Source organism: Haematobia irritans, chromosome 5 (assembly GCF_050003625.1).
Source record: "Haematobia irritans isolate KBUSLIRL chromosome 5, ASM5000362v1, whole genome shotgun sequence".
Classification (NCBI taxonomy): domain Eukaryota; kingdom Metazoa; phylum Arthropoda; class Insecta; order Diptera; family Muscidae; genus Haematobia; species Haematobia irritans.
Window position 1 is genome coordinate 122,136,701 of NC_134401.1, and position 26,207 is coordinate 122,162,907.

The window sequence follows — 26,207 nt, forward strand, 5'->3', positions numbered from 1 at the left end:
AGAACATTTTCTGAAATTTTTATTTCCACAGAAAATGTTCTGAAAATTTTATTTCTATAGAAGCTTTTATTTCTTAAAAAAACGTTGTCAAAATTTTATATCCATAGATCAGTTTCTCAAAATTATATTTTTATTAAAAATTTTTCTAAAAATTTTATTTTTATAGAAATTTTTCCGAAAATTTTATTGCTATAGAAAATTTTCAAAAAAAATTATTTTTATAGAAAATTTGGTCATAATTTTACTTCTATAGAAAATTCTTTTTCTATAGAAAATTCTGTCAAAATGTCATTTCTACAGAAAATTTTGTCAAAATTTTATTTCTATAGAAAATTTTGTCAAAATTTTATTTCAGTATAAAATTTTGTCAAAATTTTATTTCTGTAGAAAGTTCTATTTCTATAGAAAATTTTATGAAAATTTTATCAATTTTTTTCTAACAAAATTTTTTCAAAGTTTTATTTCTATAGAAAATTTTGTCAAAATTTGAATTCCATGGAAAATTGTATAATTTTTTTTCTAACAAAATTTTATTTCGTTTTGTTTTGTTATTGTTGGTTTTGTTCTTTAATCATTGTTGTTGTTTTTTGATTACAGTTTAAAACCATGTATTGACTAAACTACAAGTGTAGGTTAACTAACAGAGGAAAATAATATTTGTCAAATTTATTTGGGCAAAGCCCTATAGACTGCAAGATGGTTGGATGGACGCACGTTTCGGAATTACCACATTACTCATCAGCATCCTCTACTTGCAGCAAAACTATCAACCAATTATCACAATAAATTCAGGCAGTTCATTAAACCCAACAATGAACCACACTTGAACCTTCCGAAAAAATGTTTTGCATGATAGCCGGCTTATGCCGAAATAAATTCGTACAAACATATCTCTTTCCCTATGCCACTCTCAAATCATCGATTTGAGTGCAGTTGGCTGGGTTTATTTGAGCGTGCTTCCTCTTCTTTTTCTATTCGTTTTGTTTTCATTCGTATTGTTATTGTTATTGAGAAAAATTTCACGAAAAATTTTCCAATTAAAATTTTAATTGAGCTTTAAAAAATATTCAATTAAAAATTTTATTGAATCAACAAAATTTTTAATTGAAACACAAATCAATCACAAAAATTAATAGTATCAATTAATTTTTTAATTGGATCAATTAATCTTTAATTGACTTTCAATTAAATTTTTAATTGATACTATCATTTATGTGATAGAAGGCATTTCAATTAAAAAATTAATTGGATCAATTAATTTCGTGATTGAATCAGAAAAAAATTTTTTAGTGTGCATGCATTGACTAAACTACAAGTGTAACTTAAATTGTATTTCTATATCAAATTTTCTCAAAATTTTATTTCTATAGAAATTTTTCTGAAAAGTTTATTCCAATAGAAAATGTTCTGAAAATTTTATTTCTATAGAAAATTTTCTAAAAATTTTATTTCTCTAGAACATTTGCCCAAAATTTTATTTCTATAGAACTTTTTCTATAGAAAATTTTGTCATGTTTTTTTCTGAAAATTTTATTTCTATAGAAAATTTTGTCAAAATATTCTTTCTGAAAATTTTATTTCATTAAAAAACTTTGTGAAAATATTATTTCTATAGAAAAATTTATTACAATTTTATTTCGATAGAAAATTTGGTAGACATTATTTCTATAGAAAATTGAATTACCTCTTAATTGGAGAGGATTTTTTGCAAAATCCACCAAAATATCAAGAGCTCTACCAATCGACAAACTGTGAAAAATGTACCATTTTTGGTAGCATTCTACCAACTGTAACAATTGTGCTTATTATATTCTGTTCCACAGTCTAGCGCAGGGTATAACTATCATTTGGAGGGTTAAATGTTTTTAGAATAGTATAAGTTTATGATAAAAATAAATCTAAAGGTGAAACTAATAGCGTGTTAATGTATTCTTAGTACAATTTCCCGTTTTTTTTTTTCTGTGGAATCAATGCCAAAATCATTAGTAGAAAGTTAAATGATTTAAAGCAGATCCAGCTCTTTTTGCAGTGTATATTCATATACATTTTTAAATTTCTAAATAGTTTTAGTCCATTTTCCAAAAGTTTGTTTCATAAATTTAATAACATTTCTTTTTGCTGTCGTCATTTCCATTACAGATTTAGGCTCCAAATTTGGCATGTCACAGCCAAAATTTGGTCAAAGCGTTTCACAGCAAGGTTTCTTTACATCACACGATAGCCTCGCCACACCATGTGCATCAAGAGCTTCCAATTTACATGTGGCCAATACAAGCACTGCCTCCGATATGGACTTGTTACACAGCAACAAACAACAGACACGACGAAAGTCACGCGGACGCCTGAAAGACAACGATCAACCGTTGCTCGGTGGCACATGGAATCGTTCAACGGGTCGCGGCTCACAGGATAACACACTGATGGGTAGCAATCAGTTTAGTGGGAATTTTTGTAATGGTACCGATCGGTAAGTTTTCTGAATTTTTTCAAATATTTTTCAATTTACTAAATTTGTCATTGCATTTGTAACACATCGAAATATTGGTCTTAGAATCCATGAAGTATATTTACTCCAGATTGTGGCGAAATTTTGTGTCGATCTAGCGATGTCCGTCCGTCCCTAGTATCATAATTAATCCACTAAAGATGTTTCCATAAATATATCAATTCAATTTAGCTTTTTAATTTCCAGTAGATCCATTCAAAATCCTTACGCTAGTGTCATCATTTTGCTAATCACCACTGAAGTTCCTGCTAATTAAAACGAAAAAAAAGTCAGGTACCACCAACACCAACAGAAAGTCCATAACGAGCAATAGCTTTTGATAATTAAATTTCGGTTCCCATAGTTATGTCAAAATGAAAGAAACTCTTTTTGCCAACTCAAAAGCAATAAGGTTGTTTCCATGTTACCTTGCATTTCTCTTCTATCCAAAAAAAAAAAAACTAATTAAATGGGTTGGTCACTTAGTTTGCAACGCTAAGGCCGACGCCACTACCTTTTTTGTGTACAAAAGTGAAACACTTTGTGCAACTGCTGACTTCTCCCAAAGGTGTTGACTCATTTAGATGGTAATTGTACACTGGTATAAGGTCACTGTCTTAAATGTCATCATTATGACCGAATGGAATCCTATTGCCCAACCTATGATGCTCTGGAGTTGTCACGAGGCTTGCACATGTTCTCGAAATGACCTTAATGACCGTTGCCCTGTACTATGCTAATAGGACACCAATGGGATTTTTTTTTGCAGATACAACAAAGACACAGTGGGATTGGGGTAAAAAAAAATTGTAATACCTACAACCAGTAGGGTGTATTGTGCAGGGTGGCATTAAGGGTCTATGTAAGGGTCTGAGCAGAATCAGTTTAGTTTTGTCTAAATTGGCCCGAATTGAGACCTTCGAACAGCAGATAAAGCCAAACGAAACAGGCTCTGCGGTATTTTTGTCCACTCCCGACGAAGCGCCGTATTGAGATGATCGCCACTTTGGTACAGTTTAATGTCAACCTTAGATTAGGTTTGTTATAGTGGCAGCCCGATATTTCAGACCCAACTTACACTATTCATTCCACATGTGATACCACAGCTCTGAACATCTTTCTGATCACTGAGTGCTACCCGATTCTATTTTTGGCTCAATAATAAGGGGCCTCCTTTTTATATCCGAGTCTGAAAGGCGTTCCATATTGTGGAGAAGCCATTACTGAGAGGGGATAATCAACCAAGGAAACACTTTTTGATGTTTGGTTGAAACTGGGATTGAACCCTTGAGCCTTTGGATGAGGGCTTACTAACCATTCCACCATGATGGCTCCCAATGCAAGCCCCACTGTCTAAAATGCCACAGGCACAAAAGCCCAAAGGGCTGAGATCCGAAGATTTTAATGGTCATTGTGCAGTAGAATGGCCTTTTTAGGCCACTCTTGGTCACCGCGTGCGATGCTGAGTTCTGTTATAATTTCCATGGCCTTAGCGTCTAGTCTGATAAATGACGTATCCTTCATTTCATTGGTATCAGACCACCATTGACCGAGCCTCCGATTTCATAACCTCCGAATGTCAGACGTTCATCGACCAAAAGAAAGCCAACTTGGACGGCTTCAAAGAATACGCAGACCACAGCTTCAGTGAACTCCCGTCCCATCCATGTTCATGTTGTCAAGACGGTGTTCCGGGATATCATGAACGCATCAGCCGCTCGCTTCGTACTCCCTGGTCGTATTGCCTAGGCGGGACCCAATCCAACAGAAGCGGCGGGTGAGTTGGATGAATACCATCGTACTAACCCTACTGATCCAAGAGTAAGGAAACTGAATCTAGAGATTAGTAAAATAGTCGACAAGCACAAGCCGAAAAAATGGTTAGCATCTGAATGTAAATTAGGGACAAGAATAGATAAGTTGTGGTCAACATTGAGAACCCTCTCGAACCCCTCTATAAGGGATAGTGCAAACTCAGTCACCTTTGACGACGTGACTGTGATTGATCCGAAGATATTTGCGAGGATTTCCAATCGACATTTTCTTGAGCATTCGGAGAGTGAAATACCAAAAAGGAGACGCACTCATCGCATCCGTGGTCTGCGACCCAGCGACACACCACAGTTTACCCTAGTAGAAATTACCAATATCGAAAACAGCGTAAAACAAATCAAGGCGTTGGGCCTCGACGGAATTTCTATGCTAATACTGAACAATCCAGGAATACTGGGAGTTGAGTACTCGGCAGACTCCTTAATTTGTCTACATCCATAGCAAAAATCATCAATGGCGTGCACGCTTCAGAGCGATCCGTTCATGAAAGTGAATCAAGACCCATATGGTGTCAGACGAAGAACAGATGGTGTCAATCTGACACCGATAAAAAGACACCATGCGTTGTCAAAACAACCAGTGTTCATAATCTGAGAACTTAATTGTTACGATTTTATGAGAAAAAAAATCCACTACCGTGACTTGAACCTGGATTGTCCATCTATACGCGTTAATAGTAGCCACAGACGGAGTTGCCATAAGAACGTCTAACGAAAGCTTCCGTTTAATTTCGTTACCGTCCGCTCATGATTTTGGGACATAATCGAAACGCGCCATAAGAGATAGAGGATTGATCCGAAGGGTTTCCAACCGACATTTTGTTGTTTATCCGGTGAGTGATATAGCGAAAAGGAGACGCATTCATCGCATCCCTGGTCAGCACCCATAGCAAAAATCATCAATCTGACAACGATAAAATGACAGCATGCGTTGTCAAAACAATAACCAGCGATCGTGACCTGAAAACGAATTTATAAAAACAAACAAGTATATACGGCAGTAAGTTCGGCCAGGCCGAATCTTATGTACCCTCCACCACGGATTGCGTAGAAACTTCTACGAAAGACTGTCATCCATAATCGAATTAATTGGTTTGTGGAAAATTAAAACTTCTTAACATCGCTTTCCAAATTGTTAGTTAGTCCATACGTGGTATATATTATACAAAAAAGCTATGAATAGGTAAGTCTACAAATAATTACGAATCGATATGGACTTTTGCACGGTACGTAGGGAGCCAGAATTGAAATATGGGGGTCGCTTATATGTGGGCTATATACAATTATGAACTTGATATAGACCAATTTTTGTGTTATTGGGGATCGATCTATCTGAGGGCTATATATAACTATAGACCGATATGGACCAAGTTAGGCATGGTTGTTAACGGCCATATACTAGCACAATTTACCAAATTTCAACTGACTCGGATGAAATTTGCTCCTCCAAGTGGCTCCAAAACCAAATCTCGGGATCGGTTTATATGGGGGCTATATATGATTATGGACTGATATGGACCACTTTTGGCATGGTTGTTAGAGACAATATACTACCACCACGTACCAAATTTAAACCAGATCGGATGAATTTTGCTTCTCCAACAGGCAGACGAGGTCAAATCTGGGGATCGGTTTATATGGGGGCTATATATAATTATGGACTGATATGAACCAAGTCCTGCATGGTTGTTGGATACCATATACTAACATCACGTACCAAATTTCAACCGAATCGGATGAATTTTACTCTTCCAAGGGGCTCCGAAGGTCAAATCTGGGGATCGGTTTATATGGGGCCTATATATAATTATGGACCGATTTCGACCAACTTTTGCATCGGTGTTTGAGGCCATATATTAACACCACGTACTAAATTTCAACTGAATCAGATGGATTTTGTTCTTCCAAGAGGCTCCGGAGGTCAAATCTGGTGATCGATTTATAGGGGGGCTATATATAATTATGGACCGATGTGGACCAATTTTTGCATGGTCATTAGAGACCATATACTAACATCATGTACCAAATTTCAGCCGGATCGGATGAAATTTGCCTCTCTTAGAGGATCGGCAAACCAAATCGGGGGATCGGTTTATATGGGGGCTATATATAATTTTGTTCAGATGTAGACTAATTTTTGCATGGTTATTAGAGACCATATACCAATACCATGTACCAAATTTCAGCCGGATCGGTTGAAATTTGCCTCTCTTATAGGCTCCGCAAGCTAAATCGGAGTATCGGTTTATATGGGGGCTATATATAATTATGGATCGATGTGGACCAATTTTTGAACGGTTCTTAGAGACCATATACTAACACCATGTACCAAATTTCAGGCGGATCGGATGAAATTTGCTTCTCTTAGAAAATCGGCAAGCCAAATTTAGGGGTCCGTTTATATGGTGGTTTATTTAGGGGTCCGTTTATATGGTGGCTATAGGGAGCCACCGTGGTGCAATGGTTAGCATGCCCGCCTTGCATACACAAGGTCGTGGGTTCGATTCCTGCTTCGACCGAACACCAAAAAGCGGTGGATTATCCCACCTGAGTGATGCTAGTGACATTTCTGAGGGTTTCAAAGCTTTTCTAAGTGGTTTCACTGCAATGTGGAACGCCGTTCGGACTCGGCTATAAAAAGGAGGTCCCTTGTCATTGAGCTTAACATGGAATCGGGCAGCACTGAGTGATAAGAAGAGAAGTTCACCAATGTGGTATGACAATGGACTGAATAGTCTAAGTGAGCCTGATACATCGGGCTGCCACCTAACCTAACCTAACCTATGGTGGCTATACGTAAAAGTGAAGCGATATGGCCCATTTGCAATACCATTCGACCTACATCAATAACAACTACTGGTGCAAACTTTCAAGTCGATAGCTTGTTTTGTTCGGAAGTTAGTGTGATTTCAACAGGCGGACGGACGGATGGAAATGCTCAGATCGACTCAGAATTTCACCACGACCCAGAATATATATACTTTATGGGGTCTTAGAGCAATATTTCGATGTGTTACAAAAGGAATGACAAAGTTAATATACCCCCATTCTATGGTGGAGGGTATAAAAATCCGCTACCGACACTCGAGCCTGGATTGTCTGCCTTACCAGACGCATTAGTACATTGCACCACCGAAAGAGTTTCCATAAGAACGTATAGCGAATATTTTAAGACATTTCATGGAAAAAGAAAAACGAATAAAATCGAGGACGTCCTGGGATGAAACCGCACTGAAAAAAAAGCATACCCGGTTCCAAAGATTTTGTCTTTACTTTAAAAAATTTGGTATTGATTCCGAGCCAAAGAAGCGGAGAATACAATATCGGGTTTTGTGTACTTGCTTCTAGGAAGCAAATTTCAATTTTTCGCTTTTTCAGCTTTTTTTCTTCATATGCTATCAAAGTTCTTTAAAAACAAGTTAACGACAACTTTATTTTCCAAATTAAGACTCGACTTCTAGTAGAAATTCTGCTGTGTTTCAAGTAAAAAGCGTCTTTAAAATAAAGTGTTGAAAAACATGTCCTATATTTGAACGATTTTTTGCTTTGTAGTCAAGATGCAAAAAACAACAAATTTAAAGACAATTTCATTAAATTTAAAGATTTTTTCTAAATTATTAAAGTCAAGTTGACCTTAGCCCAAACATTTTTTCTTTCATGTTATGATATCCATCTTTAAATCAAATCACTTAATTATAAGGACAATACGACTTCATTGAAAAGTTTATCGACCTTTGGTCAAGGAAAAAAACTTTATACTAGAGAAATGCGCCTTCTATGCTAAGCAAAATTTGCATTCGTATTTTAAACACATGAAATCTTTGACCTCACGACAATCTTTTTTTTAGTGCGTGAACATTCCTTTTTGATTTTTAGTGAACGTTTCCATTTCATTTTGTTACCGCTCGTTCACGATTTTGCAACGTATTTTTCTCTTTTAGCGTTTATCCCGCTCGTTAAATATCAATATTTCCTGCTATATATGTCATTATTTACCAATGAACTAAAAAAAAACTTTAAAATAAAGATTTCAAATCCTTGTTATTTGTTTATATGAAATATTAGCTCTATACCGGAAATTCAATTCACTGCTATGATATCACGTATTCTATGTCTTATCTCATCAAAATATTTGCTACTTTCCACACCTGTAGTTTAAGTTAAACAAGGACTTGAAGCATATCATAGCCCATGTCATTAGTATAGCAGAGCAGAGAGAGAGAGAGAGAGAGCGGTGTTGGCAATAGCATTGCAAAAACTTTCCTATAGATGGGCAAATACTTCCATGGCAAATATGGATTTTCATTTGCCAATAAAGTTTTGGCGAAAAATTTTTCTTTTCTACTTCGTGATAGCTGCACAATACTTTTCCCCCGATGAATATAACCGAAAAAAAATGGTGAATGAATGAAGAATATATTAGAAATTCGTTCACATACAATCGTCACAAACTTCCTTGTTCACTTGCAAGTCCTACGCTATTTGGAATAAAATTCAGAATGGTGCAATTTGGGTGGATATGGGTGAGTCCGATGAGGATTCCATTAAATTTATAGCATTTACTCTTCCAACTTCCAGCTATGGCTGTTTTTGGAATTCATGTCGAATACAGCAGGGTTTTCGTAAGGTGCTTCCGTGTTCTTTTTTTCATTCTACCATGCTTCACCAACCTGTCCACTTGATGGAGTATGTGTCCATGATAAAGCTAAAGAACATTTGAAAAATTACAGTTTCTACATCAATACCTTCATATGAATTTAAGTTTTGTATTACTTTTTTTCATTTTTCTTTTGAGTTTATTTTATTGGTTATAGTCCACTTTAGGTGTGTCTCGGAAGGTATTGGGGGATTTATTGTAACTAATTGCATAGCTTTTGTTTCGAAATTTTCTCTGTTAATGAATTAAATATCCACAAAATGGGATTTAGAGAGAAGAGAAAATAGATGGAAGGATAGTAAGGATATTATAAGTTAAAAGGTTTTGATTTACATTGAAGTTACAATAAAAATAAATTATTTTAAATGGAATTTTATATTTGGCTAATTGGTCTTGTAGCTAATGAAAATGTAGGTTTGATTTAGGTAAAATCAGGAATGCGAGCAATAAATTATTTCAGGTTTTCTAATTGAGAGTGCAAATTAGTAATGCAGTAGGGCGTAGTTCGCTATATACGCACCAGACAATACTGAAACCAGATTCATGTCGAAGCCTCGTTCCATAGTCTTATTGGAGTCAACAATATGGCTTCTATATACCCACCAACATACAATGGCAATGCGGGTATAATAACTTTTCGTTCCGTTTGTAACACATCGAAATATGCATTCCCGAATATATATAGTAAAGGGTTGTGTTTTAAGAGCTATAGGAAAAATTAAAAAAAAAATAAACTTCCAAAAAATGCATGAAATCTTTATTTGAATCCATACTACATTCTACACAATTTAATCTTTAAAGATTATTTAATGAAAATGTTGATTGCGACTGAGCCCCAAATAATCCAATTTTGGCACACTGTCTGCAACATTTCATTATGCCGGTATCTCACGGAGAAATCCTTCAAAGTTGTCTTTCAATGCGTTAATTTACCCGGACTTGTCTGTATAGATATGAGCTTTAACATAGTCCCAAAAAATAGTATTGAGGCGTTAAATCGGACGATCTAAGCGGCCAACTGACCGATCCAGAACGTGAAATAATTCGCCTCTCACTAACTCCAGGAAATATTCTAAGACGATAAAACCATGTTCGTCTGCCCGCCTGTTGTTTTCAAGCTAGAGTTTTCTGTAATTGCGCTATCGTCCTGAAATTTGGCACAGAATTGTTTTTATCCGATTTGCCCGAAATTGAAAATCTTGAAGAATTTCAGGACCAAAAATAGGAGTGCCGAATAAGATGTGTATAGTTCATGGTTTGTTATAGCCTTCATATAGACCGATCTCCTGATTTCAATTCTTCGGCTTCTAGGTTAAGTTATGTTAGATGTAGTGGCAGCCCAATATTTCAGGCTCACTTAAGCTATTTAGTTCATTATGATAACACAGTGCTGGACTTCTAGACACTGTATTTTTCCCGATTTGCCAAAATTCGTATCGAAAGTAAGATTCCACCTGGAGCGATTAAACCAAACTGCCCAGGGGGAAAAGGAAATTGATAAAAATGTTGAGACACTAACGGTGGCAATAGTAAGGGCCTGCGATCCTGGATGAGTGGGGAGATTCATAACATTGGGAAAAAGATCAGAAGACTTTACAATAGGACATGTCGTAAAAAGGACGAGCTATACTGGGATGCCTATCACAGCTGGCTCAGAGAATATAAGAATGTTACAAAGACAGCGAAACGCAGTTCCTGGATGTAATTCTGCGGCCCAGAACGATGAAATGGGCAAGGGGTCATGAAAAACTTCATACCATTTAAGTCGTCTGGATAGAGTATTTTCGATACTACTTCAAAAGAAAGTGGACTATATACCGCCCCAAATAGCCGATTATACAGCATGCCTTGATTCACATGCGCTTCAAAATTCTGGCAGGAGGCAAGGGTAGTCTTCATACTCAAAGCCGTGAAAATGAGTTATGCAAATCCAAAAGCATACAGACCTAATAATCTAACTTCTATCCTAGCAAAGATAATGGAACGCCTTTTTGACACCATGGTAGAAATCAGAATTTCGGACGAAAAAGTGGGAAACTCCATAGGGAGCTTTACTATCGCAACTACTGTGGGTAATACTATACACGGCCTACTAAGAATTGTAGCTAAGAAGGAATTTGAACCTGTCTGTTACGCATACAATGTTACGCAGAAAGGGTCCTGAGGATGGCATGTGAGCGGGCAAGACCAGTGACCTAAATGTTAACCCGGAGAAGACAGAATTAAGCCTATTTACTAGAAGGACTTAAATTGCCCAAAACATCGGACCAAAGTTTTTGGGCATAATGATACCTGTGTCTAATAAAATAAAGGAGTAAATTAGGAGTAACTTTAAGGTGGGTATTAAGTTCGAGTTTAGCCGCTAAAATCGTCATTTTGTCATGATTACTTTCCTTTAATAATCCATTTTAAGGAATAAAAACTTTGTGAAATTTTGCTTTGGGCTATTCACCATCAAGATATAATAAAACTTATAACAAATATGTATAATTTTATGCCTTTTTTACTGATTTAGTTTTCATTTTAGCGGCTAAACTCGAACTTAGTACTCACCTTTAGACAAGAAACTGAATTGGAAGAACCACATCAAAGAGAGGACTGAGAAAGCCTAAATCTGTTAGGCACTGTGCAGAAGAGCGTTGGCCTCTAACTGAGTTCTGAATCCAAAGTTTATGCACTGGATATACGACAGAGCAATGATGCCAATTTGGTGCTTTTCAAAAAGCCTTTTTGGTGCCTTTTCAAAAAAAGCACCAACTTGGTGTTTTCTTGCATTTTCATTTAGTGCTTTTGGCGCTTTTTTTCAATTTGAACAGTATTAAGTTTAATTGACGACATCTTTTCATACAAAAATTCGGATTAGACTTTCAAAAGCTTAAACTCAACTACGTTGCCAAATGTAGAATTTGATTGTTATTAAGGTGGTATAAATTTTTGGTATAGATTTTTCTTTTTTTAATCAATATAGGTATTTATGGTATTGTTTAGAACCAATTTGGCGCAGGTATACTTATACTCATACCTGGTAATAAGAATTTTTGCTGGGAAAGTCTAGCGACGAGTGCCGAATTTCTGAATTTGATAAAGATGTAATTAAAAACGTTTGTATTAAATTAAGAAAAGCACTAATAACTGAAATAAATATTAATATTCTCAAATTTAATGCCGAAAAAATGTTTTCCTCCTCTAAAAAAAAATATTTTGAAATTTGAAAGACATTACTAACCAAAATGAATTGGATGAAAGCAGTCAAAGTGATCAAGGTGTACACTTGAATAGAGGTTCATAATTTCATAAAATTACAAATGCGTCAAATCAATACACGAAATCTTCTATAATACATCTTAGGAAGTTTGAATTTTGTTTTTGTATTTTTTTAGTAGAACATTGAATTGTAGTTGGCTTTAGTAGTTTTTGTCATGGGAGGTGGTATGTTAGAATTTATAATAAAGTTTTGGTACTTTTTGCCTTTCGGGAGTTGGCATCACTGCGACAGAGTAATAGGCCAATCATGACATTTGCGTCGATAGTCTGGTAGACATCAATAGGGAGGAAGTGCAAAATATAAATTTTCCAAAGGGTCCAACAGAGGTATTTTCGCGGCATAACTAGGGCAATGAAGACCACGGTCATCAGAGCCTTAGATACGATACTGTAAATAAGACCTATAGAAGTTCAGATCAAAATCGAAGCCGCCATGACTGTAATGAGATTGAAGATGTTGGAAGAATGGATGGAAACACGAAATATGACGAACCATCAAAGGATAATAGGGTGGGTGAAATGACGGGTGCCGCAACAATCCATGACCATGTATACCTGAGTTGGCTGCCAAGGATGACATGCTGACACCATGCTGATGACATGCTGAATGGGACCCAAGAACAGATAACAGAGGGAAATAACTGCAACAGGGATAGATCGAAAATATCCTATTTCGATTACCGGGCTACAACACAATCATGCAGGCAGAAGTGGGTGACATAACGGAATGTGTTAAATGGCCACAAAACGTAAACATTTTCACAGTTTTCAAGAGGGTAATAGCAGACATTACGGTTCGATTGGGGGCCGCCTTGGAATGCAAAATCATGGCCAACCAATACCCGGAGTACGGCAAGATCCTTATCAACTAGGGACATGACGGAAAAAAAGGAAACGAAAAGGCAATCGACCAGGTGTTAAGAGTTAAGACATATAGGATAGTGAACTTAGAGAGCACAAAGCCAATAGAGGCAATGCGAGCCGAAGTGGATGAATGAGAACGGAAGACACATAAAGCAATGGTCGGAAGAGCGACGAAAATACTATGAGGCGACTTAGAAGTAGAGGTGTGCACGTGACACGAAATTGTCGTGACTCACGAAAATTTTCGTGATTCTTGCGTGAGTCGTGAGTCACGCTCATGACAACAGCGTGAGTGTGCGTGAGCGTGATTAACAACCCAAAATGTCGTGCGTGAGTCACGAAAATAATATCATCGTGAGAGTGCGTGAGTAATGAATTACACTCACGAAAAAATTCCTGCTCACCAACATAAAACGCCTAAGAGTTAAATTCAAATACAATTTTAGTGACCCTGGGATGTTTAAGTTTAATAACACCTTCGATTTTAATAATGCTCATGTTTGCAGACACTTCGATAAGGTAAATTAATCATAAAATTATTCGTGAGTCATGATATTTTTCGTGAGTCACGATATTTTTCGTGAGTCACGGTATTTTTCGTCGTTTTCGTGCGTGAGTACAAAATTTCTTTTCGTGAGTGTGCGTGAGCGTGAGTAAACTATTACTCAAGTGCACGGTATTTCTCGTCGTTTTCGAGCGTGAGTAAACTATTACTCACGTGCACATTTCTACTTAGAAGAAGAAGACTGGTGACCTACTTAAGGAGAGTAAGACGACAGCCTGGAGGACTGTGGAAATGATGACCAGGCACTTAGAATTGAAAAGATATTTGTGACGAATAGGAACAGCAGAGGATGGTGTAGGTTAGGTGGCAGCCCGATATATCAGGTCCACTTAGACTATTCAGTCCATTGTGATACCACATTGGTGAACTTCTCTCTTATCACTGAGTGCTGCCCGATTCCATGTTAAGCTTTTTGGTGTTCGGTCGAAGCAGGAATCGAACCACGACCTTGTGTATGCAAGGCGGGCATTTTGGAACAATCAAGAGATGTGGCGCAAATGGTCCGTATCGGTCCATGTTTTGGTATAGCCCCCTTATAGACTGATCGCCCGATTTTACGTCTTGGGCTTCTAGGATTCGTAGTTTTTACTCAATTTGTTTGAAATTGGAATTCTAGAGGTATTTGAGGAACATTAAGATGTGCTTCGAAAAATTTGAGTATTGGTTCATGTTTTGGTATAGCCCCCATATAGACCTACCTCCCGAATTTATTTCTTGGGCTGCTAGAATCTGTAGTTTTTATCCACTTTGGCTGAAAATGTAAATATACTGGTATTTTAGACCCTCAAACATTTGTATCGCATTTATTTTTACCTGTCCATTATGTAAGACATTGATCGATCGACCGATTTCACTTCTTGAGGGTATAGCAGGAGCACTGATCATAAAAATTGCTTGAAACTAAAAGTAAAATTTCCAATTTTACTCCTCGTTATCATTTAAATAATGGAGGTAAAAATCTACAGATTTAAGATTTCAAATCAAGGCTTTATTCAGCATTTACGCGATATGTTTATGATTTCTCTAAAACTCAAACAAAATTGGTTCTTCAAAATCCAGAATCTGATCTAGTCTTCATAGGTAGAATCTTTAAATTTATCTTCGGGAAGCGTGCTGGTTAAACCAATCTCCTTGGGAAGGTATCTGTCATCAAATACCCTGAAATTCTATATATTATCAAGCAACCCGTTACGACGAAGAGTTTTCAAAATAAAGTGTTATATTTGATTCATGGTTGTGGGTATTTAAGATTCGGCCCGGCCGAACTTACTACTGATAGAAAAAATTACGTTCCATAGTCGTAAACAGACGGTGGCAAAATGAAACGGAAACGTTCATAAAAAAACGTTCATTCAAAACGGAATGTTCACAATTTCGGTCACGGGCGTTCACGATTTCATGAACGGCATTTGTTTTTCTTTGGCCATGAAAAGTCTTAAAATAATCGTTAGATGTTATTATGGTAACTCCCTCGGTGGTGTTAACGCGTATGGTGCAGAAAACACAGGTTCGAGTCACGGTAGCGGAAATTTTTTTTTTTTTAATTTTGTTTATAAATTCATAACCATAACGTTTTCAGATCGTGAACGCTGGTTGTTATTTCGACAACGCATGGTGTCATTTTATCGTTGTCAGATTGACACCGCCTGTTCTCCGTTCGACACCAAATGTGTGTTGATTCACTTTCATGAACGAATCGTTTTGAAATGAGCACGCCGCTCATGATTTTTTCTATGAGTGTATATACTTGTTTATTTAGTGTTTTAATATTTCTATTTACTTTCACATTTCTGACCACAAATTATGATAAATGATGGGTCTAGTTTTTTTTGGAGTATTATGCATCCCTCCAATATATGGTACACGACCCTTTCAATAATTAATTAGACTTGTCGTTATGAGTAATCGAGAATATTTTCTTCTTCTTTTTAAAGATGTATTCTATTCTACTTTCGCTGATAGCTTGGGGAAATTTACACAGTTTTCCTTTGTTAAAAGTCATTATTTAAAGTTGGCAAACTTTTATAAGCTGTTCTGGGTGAAACACCTTTTGGTTCATTTTATTCTTTTTCATTAAAACTTGTGAGATTCTTATTAATTTATCACAAACCCTGGGGCAAGAGAGGAAAAGTTTCTTCCTTCTTGAAATATAATCGATACAAAGAAGGAAGGTTTTTTTTTTTTAATTTCAAAAGAATATTAATAAAACAGAAAAAGACCTCAAATAAGGAGAGTATATGTTTTAAGCTTTTTTCTCGTTTTTTATATGAAATCAAAACCTTGTATGGATGGGTTCTTTAAAACCAAAACGTAATTTTTTCTTTACTTGCAGTTATCCCCGCAATCGTTCTGGCACCACATCAACGCCAACCCAACAGCATCATCAGCAACAGACATCCTCCCATCATTTGCAACATTCTGCCTCCATGTCGCATGCCACACATCAGCATCAGCAACAACAACAGCAAAATCAACAGCAACAACACTCCTCACATCAACATCCGCAGCGTTCCTCAATGTCACAGCCGCAACAACTGCCATTGCATAAAAAGCAACCGCATCGTACACCATCGCAACGCCTGCGTGCCGTTACGGCGGCCCGAAAATTCCACTTTGTGTTCGATCCAGCGGGGCGTCTCTGCTACTACTGGTCCATGGTTGTCTCGCTGGCTTTCCTCTATAATTTCTGGGTGATTATCTATCGTTTTGCCTTTCAAGAGATCAATAGACGGACAATAGTGGTGTGGTTTTGTCTCGATTACTTTTCGGATCTGCTGTATCTCATCGATATATTCTTTCATTTTCGTACCGGCTATCTGGAGGATGGTGTCCTGCAGACTGATGCCTCCAAGCTGAGGCAACACTATATGAACTCGACGATATTCTACATAGACTGCCTGTGTTTGCTGCCATTGGATTTTTTATACTTATCGATAGGATTTAATTCAATTTTACGCTCGTTTCGTTTAGTGAAAATCTACCGATTTTGGGCATTTATGGATCGCACCGAACGCCATACGAACTATCCGAATTTGTTTCGTTCGCTAGCGCTCATCCACTATCTACTTGTGATATTCCATTGGAACGGGTGTCTCTACCACATTATCCATAAGAACAATGGATTCGGTTCACGTAACTGGGTCTATCACGACTCCGAGTCGGCCGATGTAGTTAAACAATATTTACAGAGTTATTATTGGTGTACGTTAGCTTTAACAACGATCGGTGATCTGCCGAAGCCCCGTTCGAAGGGTGAATATGTCTTTGTGATATTACAGCTACTATTTGGATTAATGCTATTTGCGACAGTGTTGGGTCATGTTGCCAACATTGTGACGTCAGTGAGTGCGGCACGCAAAGAATTTCAAGGTAAGTGCAATTTTATATAATTTAATTGTGTTTTTCTTTCCTGCTAATCTCAGTTAAAGAGGAAAATTACAAAAGGCCTAACTATTCGAATTTTTCGAAAATATGTGTCCTTTTCTGAGAATTGGATCAGAACTATATTTCTACTAGTGATCCATAGTATTCAATTGTGGAAATTGAAAGATGTGTTTCACTGTTATTAACTCGGTTTATCTTTAGAGTTTATGTCAATTTAAGGTCCAATGATGAAATTCTAGAGAAGTTACCAAAACCTTGGCAAGTCGAAGTAGTTCAAGGCCTACAGGTGGGCTGTAGGCCTTGTATATAAAACTTAGCTTCTCAGCAAAGCAAGAGCTTCCAAAAAGTAATTTTGATCTCCAATCTATGATCCGGAAGTTCATTTGAATAAATTAAAAAAAAAACTTAAACACAAAAATTTTTTCACCAATTTCCCTATTCATTTTTATCTTTTTTTATAGCCTCCACCGTAGGATGGGGGTATATTAACTTTGCCATTCCGTTTGTAACACATCGAAATATTGCTCTAAGACCCCATAAAGAATATATATTCTGGGTCGTGGTGAAATTCTGAGTCGATCTGAGCATGTACGTCCGTCCGTCTGTTGAAATCACGTTAACTTCCGAACGAAACAAGCTATCGACTTGAAACTTGGTATTTCAAATGGGCCATATCGGTCCACTTTTATGTATAGCCCCCATATAAACGGACCCCCAAATTTGGCTTGCGGATCCTCTAAGGGCAGCAATTTCATCCGATCCGGCTGAAATTTGGTACATTGTGTTAGTATATGGTCTCTAACAACCATGCAAAAATTGGTCCACATCGGTCCATAATTATATATAGCCCCCATATAAACCGATCCCCCGATTTGGCTTTCGGAGACTCTAAGAGAAGCAAATTTCATCCGATCCGGCTGAAATTTGGTACATGGTGTTAGTATATAGTCTCTAATAACCATGCAAAAATTGGTCCACATCGGTCCATAATTATATATAGCCCCCATATAAACCGATCCCCGTATTTGACCTTCGGTGCCTTTTGGAGAAGCAAAATTCATCCGATCTGGTTGAAATTTGGTACGTGGTGGTAGTATATGATTTTTAACAACCATGCTAAAAGTGGTCCATATAAGTCCATAATCATATATAGCCCCCATATAAACCGATCCCGAGATTTGGTTTTGGAGCCTCTTGGAGGAGCAAATTTCATCCGAGTCAGTTGAAATTTGGTACATTGTGGTAGTATATAGCCGTTAACAACCATGGCTAACTAGGTCCATATCGGTCTATAATTATATATAGCACTCAGATAAATCCATCCCCAATCACACAAAAATGGGACCATATCAAATTCATAATTGTATATAGCCCCCATATAAGCGTCCCCCATAGTTCAATTCTGGGTCTCTACGTACCGTGCAAAAGTCCGTATCGATTCGTCATTGTTTGTAGACTTACCTATACATACCTTTTTTTGACTAGTATATACCACGTATGGACTAGCTCACAATTTAGAAAACGATGTTAAGAAGTTTTAAGATACCACAACCCAAGTAATTCGTAATTGTGGATAACAGTCTTTCGTAGAAGTTTCTACGCAATCCATGGTGGAGGGTACATAAGATTCGGCTTGGCCGAATTTACGTAATTTTTATGATTTAAAAACTTTTGCGCTCCCACCAGTGGTTGAACCTGGGTCTGGTGGTCGTTTTTAGTTTGTTATTTTCGGTACATATTTTTGAAGAAATACATTTTTCCCGTTAAAAATCAACCAAAAATTAATTATTCTCTTAATTTGCTAAACTTTTTCAAAAGAACTTCGATGCTATTTGCTGTTCTTGTGTGCGACATTTAAATGTCCAAAATTTAAATTTTGACTTTTAACAGTCCACTAACGTATTTTCTAAGATTGGTTCAAAAAATCTTCATCGGAAGTGGAACAAAAATTAATGGAAAAAAATGTGTTTGGAACACATTTTTTTTTTGCTAAGAAGTGAAAAAAAAAAATAATAATGACTAATAAATTTTCTTGAATTTGTCGAAAAATATAAAATCAACGTGACCTTTGCGATTATAATACTCCAGCAAAAAGTCATAGCCATAAAAGTAGTGAAAATGTTCTTTTTGGATCCTGAAGTGATGAAAAATTGGCGCAGAAGCGGTGAATTTAATGTGGGTTTGTCATCGATTGGATGTGATTTTTGCGATATTTTGCCAAATAATTATTTTTTAATTTTTTTATTATTTAATGCATTTTATTATTTTAATGCATTCTATGAAACGTTTGGCGTCAAATATTTTCAAAAATTCGCAATATTTCTAGAATAGATGTAGCATTTTTTTCGACAAAATGTTAACAATTTATACCATTGTATTAATTCTTACTCTGTTTTTAACCTATTTAAAAAAAGTCAAAATTACCCATTAAAAATATCAAAAAAGCGAGTTATAAAAAGTTTAATTAAAAGAACTTCCTGTGTAGTTAAAAAAAGAACATCTTTGGGAGGACATTTCGGGATGTGCTTTTAAAGTTGTGCCTTTGAAAGAACTTCAAATTTGTTTTTTTGCTGGGACAGTTGAGTTAAAATTTTCTAAAATTAACAGTCCATCCCTTTCTGTTCACTGTTTTTTTGACTGCAACGTAAATCAAATGACTTTTAAATTTTTTTTCAAAAGAACTTCTATCCCTTGAACAACATTTTGGTTGGTTACTTGGCCAGTGCGTTAAATTCAATTTAAATTTTTTTTAGTCCATTTTTAGTTCATGGAAATTATTGTGTTTTATTTAAAATTTCCCCCATATGAAAAAGATTCTTTCAATTTAATAATTTCTTGTATATATGTGTATATTTAATAAATTTTATTCCCCAAAAAATAGTTCAGAATTTTTTTTTTAAATTTTACCACAAATGCGGAGCATCAGGAATTTTATAGGGCGAAAGATTCTTCTAACGCCATGGTTTTTCTACAAAATACGCAAGTTTGTTTAAGCAGAGAGAAAACAACTTATTATGTCTAATATGTTTTCTTAAATTTGTCGGAAAATATTTATATGTATATTTATAAATCATTTATCATTTTATTCTCTAGTTAGGGCATGGAAATTTTACAAAAAAACAAAAAAAAAAAAACAAATATCCTCCTAGCCATATTTAATTTCGTTGTTTTTTTTCAGTATTTCTGCCAGGTCATCATAAATTCTATTAGAAAATATTTGTAAAAAATTTTGTATACTCAGGACCTGTTGTCGCACCCTCTGCTATGACGTCAGCAATGAAATTAAATATTAAGTGCAATGACCCATATGTGTGTCATTCGCCATTGAGGTATTTATGGTCATAAAATTGATGTTCTCATCGCATGTATGTGTGTGTGTGTGTGTGCGAATGTGAAAGGGTGGTATAAGGCTAAGCCCATAAAATAACCATGAAACTAAGTGAAGAAAACAGCTGCTGGCAATGTCCTTGTACCTTTGGTTTTGAGCACTCGTACGTGCAAACATCCTAATGCATATGACTGGGGTAATGAAACAATAGATGGATTTTATTTCCAAGTGAAAGCCAAATATTTTCTGCGGTAATATTTCCTCACATCTTTTGGGACATTAGAAATTTCTTGCATTGTGCTGTTTTTTCCCATAGGAATAGCAAACAGTTTTGCAGTGCAGTGCTAAAACACAACTATTGTATGAAGCATATCATTGGTGCCTGATCCTTTGCTTTTGTCTAGATTCCATACTTCTGTAGTCACGAAGTCAAATAAATTATATGTTTTGCGTCCGTCCTTTCACTCGATTTTATTATTTCCGCAAACAAACAAGTGTGGGCAAAATATGATCTCCATCCATAATTGTTGTAGTATCCATTGGAGCAGGTTTCTGGGATATTTCTGCACTACTACATACAAGATTAGTACTTTCTACATCCAGAGCAGCTATAAAAAATGACAAAACTAGAAGATGTGTATTTTTTAATAGTGCCGGAGAAAAGAGAAGTTGGGAAGTGAACTATTAAATGGTAAAGTAGTACTCTTTGGTAAAGAAATTATTATTTTCTTTAATGTAGCACGTTCAAAAGTTTAAAGAAATCAAGTAAGCAAAGCCTAAAGTCGGACGGGGTCGACTATAGAATGCCCTATACTATTATGTTTAACCAATTTCTTTGTTGTCTTTCAAAGTTTTTGTGAGCTACATACTCGTACAATTTTGAGTTTACTCTCTAAAATTTCTCGCACTCAACGTTATAGTGATAGTAGATGCATCGCGTATACTTTTTACGATTTTGTGCCACTTTTCTAATAATTTATGCCAAAGTGTAAAATTTATGGGAAGTTAACATCATAACAGGTTGGCTGATAAGTCCCCAATCTAACAAAAAAAAAAAACACATTTTTTTGTGAAAATTCGTTTTTATTATTGAACATAGTTCCCTTCAAGAGCGGTTCAACGATTATGACGACCTTCCAATTTTTTGATACCATTTTGGTAGTACTCCTTCGGTTTTGCCTCAAAATAGGCCTCAGTTTCGGCGATCACCTCTTCATTGCAGCCAAATTTTTTCCCTGCGAGCATCCTTTTGAGGTCTGAGAACAAGAAAAAGTCGATGGGGCCAGATCTGGAGAATACGGTGGGTGGGGAAGCAATTCGAAGCCCAATTCTTGAATTTTTGCCATCGTTCTCAATGACTTGTGGCACGGTGCGTTGTCTTGGTGGAACAACACTTTTTTCTTCTTCATATGGGGCCGTTTCGACCTTCAAACGCTCCAATAACGTCATATAATAGTCACTGTTGATGGTTTTCCCCTTCTCAAGATAATCGATAAAAATTATTCCATGCGCATCCCAGAAAACAGAGGCCATTACTTTGCCAGCGGACTTTTGGGTATTTCCACGCTTCGGAGACGGTTCACCGGTTGCTGTCCACTCAGCCGACTGTCGATTGGACTCAGGAGTGTAGTGATGGAGCCATGTTTCATCCATTGTCACATATCGACGGAAAAACTCGGGTGTATTACGAGTTAACAGCTGCAAACACCGCTCAGAATCATCATCACGTTGTTGTTTTTGGTCAAATGTGCTCGTGCGGTACCCATTTTCCACAGAGCTTCCGCATATCCAAATATTGATGAATGATATGACCAACACGTTCCTTTGATATCTTTAAGGCCTCTGCTATCTCGATCAACTTCATTTTACGGTCATTCAAAATCATTTTGTGGATTTTTTTTTGATGTTTTCGTCGGTAACCACCTCTTTCGGACGTACACTGCGTTCACCGTCCTCCGTGCTCATTTCACAGCGCTTGAATTTTGCATACCAATCAATTATTGTTGATTTCCCTGGGGCAGAGTCCGGAAACTCATTATCAAGCCAAGTTTTTTGCTTCCACCGTATTTTTATACCCTCCACCATAGGATGGGGGTATATTAGCTTTGTCATTCCGTTTGTAACACATCGAAATATTGCTCTAAGACCCCATAAAGTATATATATTCTGGGTCGTGGTGAAATTCTGAGTCGATCTGTTCATGTCCGCCCGTCCGTCTGTTGAAATCACGCTAACTTCCTAACGAAACAAGCTATCGACTTGAAACTTGGCACAAGTAGTTGTTATTGATGTAGTTCGAATGGTATTGCAAATGGGCCATATCGGTCCACTTTTACGTATAGCCCTCATATAAACAGACCCCTAATAATTTGGCTTGCCGATCCTCTACGAGAAGCAAATTTCATCCGATCCGGCTGGAATTTGGTACATGGTGTTAGCATATGATCTCTAATTACCATGCCAAAATTGGTCTACATCGGTTCATAATTATATATAGCCCCCATATAAACCGATCCCCCGAGTTGGCTTGCGGAGCCTCTAAGAGAAGCAAATTTCATCCAATCCGGCTGAAATTTGGTACATGGTGTGAGTATATGGTATCTAACAACCATGCAAAAATTGGTCCACATCGATCCATAATTATATACAGCCCCCATATAAACCGATCCCCCGATTTGGGTGGTGGAGACTCTAAGAGAAGCAAATTTCATCCGATTCGGCTGAAATTTGGTACATGGTGTTAGTATATGGTCTCTAACAACCATGCAAAGATTGGTCCACATCGGCCCATAATTATATATAGCCCCCATATAAACCGATCCCCAGATTTGACCTCCGGAGCCCTTGGAAGAGCAAAATTCATCCGATTCGGTTGGAATTTGGTACGTGATGTTAGTATATGGTATCCAAAAACCAAGCAGGAATTGGTTCATATTAGTCCATAATTATATATAGAATTCGGTTGAAATTTGATACATGATGTTAGTATATGGTATCCAACTAACATGCAGGAATTGGTTCTTATCAGTCCATCATAATATATAGCTCCCATATAAACCGATCCCCAGATTTGACCTCCGGTGCCTTTTGGAGAAGCAAAATTCATCCGGTGTAGCTGAAATTTGGTACGTGGTGGTAGTATATGGTCTCAAATACCCATGCAAAAATTGGTCGAAATCGGTCAATAATTATATATAGCCCCCATATAAAGCGATCCTCAGATTTGACCTTCGGAGCCCCTTGGAAGAGCAAAATTCATCCGATTCGGTTGAAATTTGGTACATGATGTTAGTATATGGTATCCAACTAACATGCAGGAATTGGTTCCTATCAGTCCATCATAATATATAGCTCCCATATAAACCAATCCCCAGATTTGACCTCCGGTGCCTTTTGGGGAAGCAAAATTCATCCGATCTGGTTGAAATTTGGTACGTGGTGGTAGTATATGATATTTAACAACCATGTGAGTAGAAGTTTCTACGCCATCCATGGTGGAGGGTACATAAGATTCGGCCTGGCCGAACTTACGGCCGTATATACACACAAAAATTTTTTTTCTGATTCAATCACGAAATTAATTGATCCAATTAATTTTTAATTGAAATGTCTTCAATCACAGAAATGATAGTATCAATTAAAAAATTAATTGAAGGTCAATTAAAAAGTTAATTGATCCAATTAAAAAATTAATTGATACTATTATTTTTGTGATTGATTTTTGTTTCAATTAAAAAATTTGTTGAATCAGTTAAATTTTTAATTGAATATTTTTTAAAACTCAATTAAAATTTTAAGTGGAACAATTTTCGTGAAATTTTTTTGTGTGTACTTGTTTTATATTAAAGAAATTACAAAAATATAGATGGGCCATGAAGCCAAATCAGAAATTATTTCAGAAAGCACTGGCTCTACTGCAGTCAAATCTTATATTTTAAAAGTTTACCCTAAATTGGGAGCCACCGTTGTGCAATGGTTAGCATGCCCACCTTGCATACACAAGGTCGTGGGTTCGATTCCTGCTTCGACCGAACACCAAAAAGTTTTTTCAGCAGTGGATTAACCCACCTCAGGAATGCTGGTGACATTTCTGAGAGTTTCAAAGCTTCTCTAATTAGTTTCACTGCAATGTGGAACGCCGTTCGGACTCGGCTATAAGAAGGAGGTCCCTTGTCATTGAGCTTAACATGGAATCAGACAGCACTCAGTGATAAGAGAGAAGGACACCAATGTGGTATCACAATGGACTGAATAGTCTTAGTGAACCTGATACATCGGTCTGCCACCTAACATATATGATCTCTAATACCCATGCAAAACTTGGTCCATATTGGTCCATAATTATATATAGCCCCCCATATAAACTGATCCCAAAATTTGACCTCCTCACTCTCTTGGCACATAGTATTAATATATAGTCTCCAACAACTATGCAAAACTTGACCCATATCGGCCCATATTTTTTCCACGTAATCCATTACAACTCCACCATAAAAATAAAGTCTATTGTCATGGCGCTAAACAAATAATCGGTCTTCATTGATCAGATTACCCAGTGGTACCATAAAAGAATGAATAGTCCAAAGTAGCCGTAAATAACGGGTGGTCACGATATCTGATCTACCAAGGATATCAAATACCTTGATAAATGTGTAAACCACAACTTAGAATTCGTCTTCCAGCTTAAATAATGTTAATATTCAAATAGAAAACGTTTTTCAAATAAAAGCTTAAAAGGCGTATCCTGTCTATGAGTGATTTTTAGCCTTATAAAAAAGTTAAAAAAAACACCCAAATTAAGGATAATTTCTACAATATTGAAACATTAAATCCAAGTTTTCTTAAAGTTCAACAAATTTTTCTGTTTGGTAAATATACCAAATTTTAGCCTTCAATGAAAATTGTGTTGACTTTTGATAAAGGAAAACCTCATTGTATCAGAGATATATGTTTTCTACGTTAAGCAAAACTCGTATTCGTATGGATAAGATATCATCTTGTTTAGGACAATATTTGTTTTTTAGAGCAACATGTTCAAAATGTTTGCAGTTTTTATGTGGTTTGAAGCTGCTATGACTGCTATCCCAGCAAAAAATGGAGCACTATTTCAGCAGGATTGTAAGGGAGAGAGGCAATACCAACTGCTTACAAAACAACCGAATCAGCGCTGATTTGTGTGGGCGATGTCCCGATTTACAGCAGCTTCTAAATAGCGCTGATATAATTGCTCATTTTAATAGAAATGTTGCTCAGAAGTGATATATAATATTGAGTATAGCATTGTTGGCGTGGAGGAAAACAGCACTACCTCTCATGCATCTATACTGCATGAATTGGTTGCAATAACGTAACTAAACGAATGATCATAAACTAGTTTGATTACTTGGTTATCTTATTGCCACCAATTCATGGAGTGTGGATGCACTGCCTACTTTATTGTATACCAAAAAACGCAACTAAACTCTTACTGCTGAAGTATTTTTTGCTGGGATGGTAGCAATACACTGTGTTCCACATTCACTAGTTCAATGTTAGACCAAATATACTGGCTCCATGTCTGGTTCATAGCGGAAACTTTGAGTGTGTGCGTTTAGGGGATGTTGGTCCTTCGATTTTCTTCCACATTCATTCCTTCGTCTAGCATCATCGTAATAGAATAAACGCAGTTGAATATGATTCTTTCCTCTGCTATAAACAAACACACATATACTTACATACATACACACACACATTTTTTTAATACATACATATCTCCAATCTCATAGAGTGGAAACAAGTGCACATGAAACCCTTTCATAAAACGTTCGTTGCACGCGAATATTGTGTCA

At 36.5% G+C, this 26,207-nt stretch overlaps 1 protein-coding gene across 1 annotated transcript in view; it reads left to right on the forward strand.

Annotated features, from left to right (window-relative positions):
* The first annotated feature begins 2,145 nt into the window (after positions 1-2,145).
* Positions 2,146-26,207, forward strand: part of LOC142241191 (uncharacterized) — a 115,887-nt gene continuing 91,825 nt past the window's right edge. The window contains exons 1-2 of the mRNA XM_075312934.1: positions 2,146-2,467; positions 16,000-17,036. Coding sequence (XP_075169049.1) covers positions 2,160-2,467; positions 16,000-17,036 — 1,345 coding nt within the window. The 5' untranslated portion in view covers positions 2,146-2,159. The remainder of the gene's footprint in view (positions 2,468-15,999; positions 17,037-26,207) is intronic.